The 10628-nt window shown below is 41.0% G+C and overlaps 1 protein-coding gene across 1 annotated transcript in view; it reads left to right on the top strand.

Moving 5' to 3' along the window:
- The window catches only part of EML4 (echinoderm microtubule associated protein like 4), a gene marked incomplete at its 5' end in the record, with an annotated part of 67613 nt that overhangs the window by 32495 nt on the left and 24490 nt on the right, over positions 1 to 10628 (top strand). The window contains 4 exons of the mRNA XM_010142511.1: positions 3445 to 3594; positions 5413 to 5482; positions 6842 to 6952; positions 9277 to 9372. Of these exons, the coding sequence (XP_010140813.1) occupies positions 3445 to 3594; positions 5413 to 5482; positions 6842 to 6952; positions 9277 to 9372 (427 nt within the window). The remainder of the gene's footprint in view (positions 1 to 3444; positions 3595 to 5412; positions 5483 to 6841; positions 6953 to 9276; positions 9373 to 10628) is intronic.

Here is a 10628-nt window from a genome sequence, read left to right as displayed (position 1 = left end):
CTGAGGGCTAACTAAAGTGAAATAAATCTAGTCTAAACAAACTGTCCATATGTTTTTGGAATCTGTTTAAGGAAATGTCATCCTAAACCAGACCGGTATATTTAGGAGTCTAGGGTATCTTAGGATATGATAGTGAAGAAGGCAATGAGGAAAAGGCAGTGAAATGTAGGAGGGCTTAGTATTGATCTCTGTGAAGTTGCACAAAATTGCTCTTCAGTTTTGGAGACAGGAAGATGCAGCAAACTGAAGCCTGTGTACCTCATTAGAAAGGCATGGGGACAGACATTCAGAGAATTTTAGAAATGTCAGTGTTTTGCAGCTGAAAGGTCAATTGAGTGTTGAATTATTTGATCTAGTAGTTTTGCTTTGAACACCTTCAATTCTCCTGCCTTCTGGGTGATTGTTTATAATTGGATTTTCCTTTGATGTTACTGTTTTGGAAGACGCTGATCAACTATGAACAACTTCAAGGCAAGAACAGAAGGGTTCTTGGGGTGGGATTTTCCTCTGGGTATTGGGGTTTGTTTGGTTTGGTTTTTGGTTTGGGTTCTTTTTGGTTGATTGGTTGGTTTGGAAGAGAGCATGTCCTTTTTAGAGAAAGTGTGTTCTGCAGGTGCGTTCAACTGGGGATAGCCAGTACTGTAGATTCAACAGAACACACTTAGCCTTGTCTGCCCTGCAGATCACTGTCAGTGGAAGAAATACCTAAGCTGCTTGGCAAGGTAAAGTAGCGCATGGGCAACTCAGAGCTCTTGACTGTGTCTAGTTCCTGAGTGATTTCATTTAAATTTGAGAATTTAGTTTGGGTATCCTTGCTTTGTAGTGCAATCTTTCCTACTGCACTTCAGAACTGGTTAAGGTATATCTGGTATTGGTAGTACTAGCGAAATGGGCTTATTTAGCGGCTCCAGAGGTCACAGACATGCTGCTGTTGACAGGCAATGACGTTCTAGACTCTTTCTCCCCGTGTATAGTAGTACCTCAGTTTCTGGAAGGTATTTCTGACTGCTTCGTAAGATTTTTTGTTAGCAGTTGTACAGTGGATCAATTTTCATGAGGATCAATTCTTAGCCAATTTAAACCAAAAAAGCCCCCAAACTAAAACCTGTTAAGCATATAAAATATTGTGACAAAGCAGCCCTTGTAATTGGTGAGAAACACTCCCAATATGAAGAGGACTATCTCTGAATTTCCCTGGCTGAAACATCAGTCTCGTTGAAAGAGTAACAGTGAAATATAGTGGAAATTAAGAGTCGAAGTTGTGTCACCCCTTTTTCCGTAGAGAGAGACAGTCAATTATCGTATTAACATACCTGCTGCTTTGTTCTGAGTGTGTGGAGAGGGAAGAACTGCTGTGGAGCAACAACCCCCCTCGTTTTCTCTCAAGACAGTCTGGGATAGAGAATGAAGAAAACAAAAAATTTCTTCCCCAAAACAGGTTGTTTCTTCACGTGCTCCTAAAAAATGACACTCCTACAAAACGCAGCCGCTTTTTGGTACTTTATTATGTAGGAGCACTGAAGAATGGGATGGACCGAGGAAACGTAACCATCTTTTGCATCCTTGTGAATGCCAGAGCGCTGTGGTGGGTGCCAAAATATTTAGCTTTGCTTTGCATGACAGAATTCTGTGGAAAGACATGTTTGTGTAAATCATTAATATTTTCTAAGCTGAATGTTCAGAGATGTCAGTCTTACTAAATCCTTATCAATACACTCCCTTTTTTACAGAGCAGATTAACAAGATCTGCATTTCTCCTCTGAGAAGGATGTTTAGAACACTGTTCTTCGTGCTTCAGATAGAACAAATATTTTCTTTGGTTCATAGCCCATCGTTTTTGAAAGTTCAGTGGTTTGGTTGTTTTGGTTTGGTTTGTTTTCTGTGAAAGGCCATTCTGGAGTTTCTTTTTGTTCCATCAGTGTTTAAAAGAAGAGAAAAATTTAGTGGGAAAGTAAATGGGGATGGAGGAGAAACAGAGGCATCCTTTTTTTTTTCCTGCCCTCATCACTGCGTTGTATCAGCATTTCCCTGGGTATCATTTGCTAAGCAAGGCACTGGTTAATCTCTGCTACAGAGGAGCCGTTGGGTTGTTCTGTAATAAATAGAAGACAGCACGAGAGAAATCTGTTTTGTTTTCCACACCCTTTAAGAGATTTGATTGACAGCTGGACACCACATACCTCTTTGAATAGTTGTTTAGTTACTGCATGTGTTAAGTTTTGCAAGTGTACCCATGGTTTGATGGGACTCCAACAGAGGAAAGGTAGAGTGAGGAGGGGTTTTGGGGGTGGCACTGGGAGGGGTGTGGTGGTGGGTTTGGTAGGAAGGTAGCTCTTTTCCGAGAAGAAGAGAGGCCAGGCTGTCAGCTTAGATGTCAGTTCAGATACTCCCAAGCTTGGACTACTGCACCTGCCTTCATTTATGAGAAAGGGCCAGCTCCATCCATCCAGCTTTCTCCATGTGGGTCTTTGACTTCCTTTTTTTTACCTGATTAACCAGGACCTAAGGCAGGAACCCTTTAGCTGAAGTTGCTCGGTGTTTTTCCCATGTTTTCCCTGCTGTTGCAGGTGGATTAGTTGGCACCGAAGCGGAGAGCTCTCTGAAGCACGGGACACAACAGGGAAGTTATATTTTCTTGATGCTGCAGAGCTACTGTTAATGCCTGATGGTGTTAACTGTACCTAGTGACCCTGGGAACTGAAATAGAGCCGGCCACAGGAGGAAGATGGCATGTGTTTCAGAGAAATAATGAATCGTTGTAACATTTGATCAGTGCTAAGGGTGGGTCATGTGTGAACCTTCTGAATGTCATTAGGAGTCACGCAGGTTTCCTACAAAAGTCAACCCTTTTATATATTTTAGATAGACCATTTTTCACTGTGTCAATTCCTTAGAGTTTTGTTTGTTTTAAAAATACTCTAAACCAGTCTAAAGAAATATTTCCTGAACTTGGCAGCTGCTCTGCAGAAGTTTGCTTTTTTCTGAAGGGCATAAAGAATTTTCACATGCTTGTTTTAAAAGGCCGAATGGCAGGAATACTCCGATGCCCAGGGTGCAGATGCACAGCTCTGTTGCTGTAAAAAATGTTTACTCAGAAGAGTGAGTCCTGCTGTCACCTAGAGAAACTTCATACGGAGGTTTTTATAAAACAGCAACGCTGTATTTGTTTTACTTTGGTGGACCTTGTGTATTTTATTTTTAACATCAACGAGCATCACTTTTTAAGGGATTTGGTTTCCTGAAGTCTCAATTTTATGAGAGGTTTGTTTTGTTTTTTAAACTGTGTTACTGAAACTGCGCTGTAATTCCAGAGGAAAAACATAAAGGATATTTGCTGACATGAGAGCTCCCAAGGAATCCTTTAAGGGGGGGGAAAAAAAAAAAGTGGTGGGGTTTTTTTTGGTATACGGTGATTATGAAAACCTTGACTTAAAACATGTATAGATATGGGTATCGTGGAAGAGACTGTCGAGCCAATGTTTACCTCCTTCCTACCGGTGAAATTGTGTATTTCATAGCATCGGTGGTGGTACTATTTAACTATGAGGAGAGAACTCAGCGGCACTACTTGGGTCATACAGACTGCGTTAAATGGTTAGTAGATAACGTTTGCATGTAAGTATGCGTAATAATGCACAAAGGTACTTTGTGTCCTCTCCTGCTGTATGTATGAGCTCATTGATGTCATCATAATTGTAGTTATTTTCTGTTTCATCAGTCCCGGTAGATTCTCCGTGGTAAATACTGCACAAGTGAATGGTGCTAGCTTAGGATTTCTGGGTTAAATGTAAAACAACGGGATATATAGACAATCTAAGAGTGCCATCTTAAAGGGTCTTTGCGTAAATTATTCTAAATAGGTGTCCCAGAAACTAAAACTTATTGTCAGCCCAATTCAGAATCAGTGATTTACAGGCAGCATGGTGAAAGTGTAGTCTTAAAGGAGAGTTAGAAAACTGAATGGAAGGCTGAGCACTGATTTTCTCATTTTTAATTGATGGGCCATCAAAATATTAAGACTGTCCTGGAAATCTGGAAGTCGTTTGCAGAAGGGAGAGAGAAGCAGGGAAATCGAAGCCTGTATCATTGTGGGTGCAAAGGCAGTCGCTGACTGTACGGTGTTAGTCTGAAGGCTACAGCACGTCATGGTGAACGTAAGCTCCCTGCCTTGCCAGAATGGAGAAGGTTGTTGCACTGGGACGGAACCATAGTCCTGTCTCCATTAGCAGTTTGTAGACAGCCAGGGCACCTGACCTGAGTTGGCTACAGGTGATCCCATCCCATAATCATCATGCTCAGTATAAAGGGGCAGGATTGCTGAGGACAGGAGGGCCTTCTGCTTGGGCTCCTGCTCACAGGTCTTCCTTCTCCTCCTGCTTCTCCCCATCCCTGGAAGGGCTCACGAGCCATGCTGCTGCCGAGGAGCTGCCTTCCCATTTATCGTGACTGATGTACATTTGCTGGGCTGCGTATAACTTCATATACTTTATATTGACATTAATTTTGGTCTTTCATTAAATCTATTTTCATTTCAACCTCTGGGTCTCCTTTCCTTTTCCCAATCCCCCTCCTCGTCTGGGGAGGGGTGATAGAGGAACTGCTATAGTTTAGCTGAATGGAGACAGGTTGCCATCTAAATCCCTTTTCTCCTGGCTGTGCTTGGATGACTGTAATTGCTCCCTGTGGGAACAATGCTGTCAGTCTTGTGTTCTTTACTTTCATTCAGAAAATTAGACTGAATTGCAAGTGTTTTTGGTGTCTAAGCCTTTCTTCACCTTTCTAATTTTACAAAGCAAATAGGAAGGTCAGTCAGAAAACCACTAGGACTAAGAGGACGTGGACTCTGAAATCTGCATTCTCACATCAGCTCCTAAGCGAACTGGGATAAGCAAAAGCAGGTTTTTTTTTTACTACTTACACTAGTAGTGCACCATACTGGAGAACTTCATTAGTGTAATTATGTCACTAGCCCATTTCAAGTGGCAGCAATCCCTGACCTTGGGGTGCACAAGCCCTCAGCCAACTTTTCAGCGTTTTTTTCCCCAGGTTCATCCTGACTGTAGGTTTAGGCATGAAATACGCTGTGGTATTTATAAATATGGCACATAACTACGTGTAGGAAGTTCATAATGAGACAATGAGTATTTTGTTCCAGTGGACTCCTCATCTGGTGGAAACTTTACATTTGTCAGAGCACGAGTGGAGGTGGCTCTGCTGGCACTCGTGGTTGTGCACCAGCAGCCATCGAAAGAGCTGAGCAACCCATCAGTACAGTGTGTAATGAAATAGTCTGGTGAAAACCATTCGAGCTGTCTCGTTAAAAGTGGGATTTAGGATCATAAATTTACAAAAAACCTCTCAGTTTTGAAGACCTATGACAGCAAAAGCAAGTCATATTTCTGTCTGTCTTAGTCTTGCAGTTCATCCAGACAAAATTAGAATTGCAACAGGACAGTTAGCTGGAGTGGATAAAGATGGAAGGGTAAGTAATAGAGCTGTTGAGCAGTAGTATCTTGTTTTGAAAATCAGGAAAAAGTGTTTTGTTTTTCTTTAATCGCATCGTCATCATCCTCTGTTTGCAGTTGATGTTATGCACTGCATTTTCTGAGAAGTTTTGCTGTTTCTCGGGTAACAGCCTATATCTCTCATGAAAGACTGCAACAACTAAGACTCAGCCATACATCACAAAGAGCAGAAGCTCCTGAAGTCCTTTATCTGTGGCACAGGAAACTCAGTTTTAATTTTGCAAGCAAATGTAAAACTTGTGATGGATTTCTAAGGCCACACTGTTTCTGTGACATTTCTTTCACTAAATCTTCTCCCAGAGGAGAACAAGTCTGCGGGTTTGTGGGTCAGTGTGGGTCACTCTTAAAGCTTCATGGAAGAGGAGATCAAGTTTAAGAATTCATGGAAGGTGTGTCAAGCTTTCCTACAGACCTGCTCATGTGAGAGCAAGTGCGCTTAAACGCGCTTGTCCCGGTGCTTGGCAAACTGCGTCAGGATTTGAATAATTGAATTATCTTTATGAAGTTATAGACAGAGGGAAAAAAAAAGCGGGGGAAAGAAAAAGAAGGTGGCTATTATGAAGGGTAGAAGGACGTTAAAGATAACCCTTATTCAGATATTAACTTAATTTCTTAGATTTTGTAAGAAATTAGTGTGGCGGGTTTTGTATAGGTGTTGTTACGATTCCCACTGAACATTTACTGACTCTTGTTAGGGCTGGTTGGATTGTTCTTCCATCAGTGGGATGATTCATTGTCACTTCCTATGGTGAATGCAGTCCTCAAGCCAACTTAATTCCTGCTTTATTTATGAAGCCAGTCTGGTTGGCGATAGTACTCGTACGAACTATAACCAGAGCAGTTTCACTGAGTGGTTGCTGATGATTAGGGGACTCAGTGCACCAGGGTTTATTTTGTTTGTTTATTTTTTCCTACTTTATATATACAAAAAAACCCAGGTTTGATCATTATTTTCAGTTATTGCATAAGGTCGCTAGGTCTGGGATCTGAAATGCAGGATGACTCTTCCATTATTTGTTCAACGGCTTAAATTGGGGAGAGGTTTATTTTCGCAACTACCAGATGCCACCATACTTAATTTCCTGCCTCGGTGGCACCACTGCCATGAGTGTAGCCCAGACACAGGGAGCCACATGGTCTTGACTCTCACCTTTGGAGCTTCAAGATGCCTCATCGTTAGCAGAGGTCATCCTGCATTTCGGTCCGCGGTTTGTAATTCAAGGTAGCATCTGCCTAACAAAACGCGACACCTGATGATGATGCCACCTCACCTTCACTGCCGATGACGCTGTTTGTCCCGTTGCTTTTTCACGCAGCCTCTGCAGCCCCATGTTAGAGTATGGGACTCGGTGAGCCTGGTGACGCTGCAGGTTATCGGCCTCGGGACTTTTGAGCGTGGAGTGGGGTGTTTGGATTTTTCAAAAGCGGTAAGGCGGGCGCGACAGCTCGGCGTGTGAGTTAATTTGTCCAATCCTGTGTAAACGGGAAGGAAGTCTCTGGAGGTTTTGTTTGTGGTTCTCTAGCTGATCTGTTTTGGTATTAAAAGCGTGTCAGTAAAGTTTATGTACGCTTTATAAAGCCAGCTGACAGCAAGCTAGCTGGAGAAACAGGAAATTGCACATTGCGGTAACAAACCAGCACAGTGAATAAATAGCAGGAAAGAAAAACCTTTCACGAGAAATCAAAATCTGTGCTTGTTTTGGTGGTTTGGTTTTGTTTGTGAGGGGCTTGGCTTTTTGTTTGGATGTCAAAAACAAGTTTGTTATTGAGGTTTGAGAAGACAAATTTGAGTGAGTTCTGACAGAAAGGGTAATTTCTGTGCTTGCACAGCTGGAGTAAGTTTTCAACCACCAACAGGAAATGTAAAAAAAAAAAAAAAAATACCTTGTGCTATTTTTTTCCCAAGGAATAATTTCTCAGTTTGTGCCTCTACTTTTACGTAGAGATAAACAAATAGAAGACTTGGTACTGGGCCCACAAAATTTACCAGAACAATCAGTAACAGGTGATGTGCTACTGGGCATTGGTAAAGTTCTCATTTCAAAATGAGTTTACTTTATTTGTAAAATATGTGTACGTTTTAATCTTTAACCTGACTTTGTATTTTTGCCAAAGTACTGAGACATACCTGACCTCCTGAAAACCCAGGCTGTAATTCCTGCATGCAGCAAGAAGAATTAATAAGTGTAAAAATTTGAAAAAAAATTAAGAAAAAGAAGTCTTCTGTATTTTTGTAGTAGAGAAACAAATTCGCAGGACAGAAGAGGTGGGAAGGGATGTCTGGAGATCGTCGTCTCATCCAGTGTCCTGCTCACAGCAGGCTGCTCGGAGCTGGGTTCTGGGTGTCTCCAAGGATGGAGGCTCAAGTGTCACTGGGCAACCAGCTGAGAAGAAATGCTGCCGCTCTCTTGCTGCAGCTTCCCTTAACATTGAAATGTCGCAACATTAGTTTTGTCACTCAGTAAATAAGCGAGTAGTATTTCTTTTTATATAGGGGTAGCCTAAATAAAACAACAGGAAAGAACTGTCTTCCTGCCACTCTCAACAAACCAATACAACTTTTGAACTCAGACGTGTGTGATTTTTTTTTTTTAAGGTAAATTAAATACAAGTTCCATCATTTTAAAAACAAACCAACCAAGCAAAGCACTAAGGAATTTTGAGGACTAGATTTTAGGTTTTATTAGTTCTGTTTTGCAGCTGAAACTGATTTAGAAACCTCACTAGACTGAAACAGTGAACGTGCAGTATCTAGAACTCTGTTTCTACCCCGTAATTTCATTATCCCACTCAAGAGCTGTGTATATCACCAACGCTGTCGTCAGGATTTCCTTCCACTTCATAACTGACGTCTATATTTGCATTTTACTGCTAATAATAGTATTAGGAATAAAACTTTCAGCCACCTCTATTTTCGTAATTTGTTAGAGAGTGTGGTTTAACTGCAAGAATCAACTTTAAAATAAATAAGGCCTCCTCCAAATCTTTCTACACATGTCCTTGAAGCAACTGCTTTGTGCAAGTATGTGTTGCTGTGAATAATTTTTTTTTATTCTAAGATTTTCTGTCTGTTCTTTTAATTCCAAGTTGCCGTATTTACCGCTTTCTTGTAAAACTAATCGGAATAAGCCATTTCAGTTATTTAATACCACAGATGCCAGACTTTCTGCTGTGTAAGCATGATTTTAGTCAGAAAGTGATACCTTTGCTGCAGTTCTAGCAACTACATGATGAAACTGCTGGTACTCAATGCTCCACGAGGAAAAAAAATGAGATGAGCTTATGAAGTTTGAGAATGAGAAGTTCTGTGTATGTGATGGTGACATTAAAAAAAAAGACCTCTGAGGCCTGAGGAAAAACAAAATATTTGCAGTATAGAAAGATGGAGAAACCTCTTTGCTGTGATCATGGTATTGCAAAAAAGAAAGAAAAAAGAAAACCAAATGAAAAAACCCATCACCTACCCCCCAAACCCTGCCACCCCCCCAAAAAAAACTGACTAAAAGGGAAAGACTTAAAAGCTTTCCTAGAATGTTATTTGAAGCATGGTCATTTTTGTGAGATTATGCAAAAAGTCTATGTATGTCTTGAAAAGAAAATGAAAATACCAGATATATCGAACTTATAATTGTTTTCAAAGGACTTGCTTCATTTGTGTTTGTACCTTTGTGGTTTTCAAAACGCTGCTGCCCCGCTCTGTCTCTGAACTGGGAAGAGCTTTGTCACATTTCTTTTTTTCTTTTTCCTTTAGGATTCCGGTACTCATTTGTGTGTAATTGATGACTCTAATGAGCATATGCTCACTGTGTGGGATTGGCAGAGGAAATCAAAAATAGCAGAAATCAAGGTAATTATTGCACAAGTACTCTGAAATGTGTGTGGGTTTGTTCCCATTAGTACAAAAGTTTGTGAGACACGTGATTTTATTTGGAAACTGCAACCGCGTGCTGCTGCTGGCTTCTGTGAGGGCACGGAAGAGATGTATTTTTAACTTATATGTTGGAAGGGTTGTGAATGTTGGTGCGCTTATAAATACGTTTTACTCATCCTTAATTGCCAATCCAAATAAAGCAATTCTCTAATATTTTGCTAATTTAAAAAAAAATAAATCTGGGAACTTTAAGAAGCTGAAGCGATGTCTCAGTGTAGTTGTTTGTTTAAAAAAAAACCCAACAAACAGCCACAAACTTTTAGACATTCCTTATTTTCATTTTTGTCTGAATCTCAGAGTTCCAGACAATGATTCTCGATACAAATGTCTCTTCTCATTCGAAGCCCGTTAGCACTTTTTTGGATTGCTTTCCTGTTTCTTGCGTAACCTTCTAAATTTCTGACCAGCGCGAAGCGTTCAGAGATGTTGCGCTTAATGGTTGCGTAGAGTTACTTCCTCTAGAAACACCCAATCCACTGATAACTTGCTATTAAATTCTGTACTGTGAGATATATCTTGCTTTGCGTTATAGAGTATTGTGCAAGAAGATACTACTGGATGGGGAACTGAGTGTTTTTAAATTTTTTTTGATCGTGAGTCAGCATATATGTCTGTATGGTTATAAACTTGCAATTTCCGATAACAGAATCAGCTTGGTTTGACCCATTTTCGCTAAATTATATTGACCAGGACTAATCATATTCTGTAAGTTTTAATATGATTCTATGTCAGTATTTAATTTCCTTTCTGATATTTAATATATCAGCATATATTTGGCATGTGCATTGTATTTCCCGTTTTCTTGACGTTGTGTTTTGACGGGACTAGAGGAAACGGCCTCAAGGTGCGCCAGGGGAGATTTAGGTTGGGTATTAGGGAGAATTTCTTTACAGAGAGGGTGGTCAGGCATTGGAACAGGCTGCGCAGGGAGATGGTGGAGACCCCATCCCTGGAAATGTTTAAAAGACACGTGCATGTGGTGCTGAGGGACAGGGTTTAGGGACCCTGGGGCAGTGGTTGGACTCAGTGGTCTTAAAGATCTCTTCCAACCAGATGATGTGATTCTGTGTGACTGTTTTCACTCTCCAGGGAGTTCCTCGGTGTTTCAGAATTGGCTGAAAAGAGTGCGGCAGGGCCAGCCTGCCCTGCGGGACTTGCACCTTCCACGCCCG

This window comes from Buceros rhinoceros, unplaced genomic scaffold (assembly GCF_000710305.1).
Source record: "Buceros rhinoceros silvestris isolate BGI_N320 unplaced genomic scaffold, ASM71030v1 scaffold26948, whole genome shotgun sequence".
NCBI lineage: Eukaryota > Metazoa > Chordata > Aves > Bucerotiformes > Bucerotidae > Buceros > Buceros rhinoceros.
Note: the sequence above shows the minus strand (reverse complement) of the source record. Positions and strands in the feature narration are given on the sequence as shown.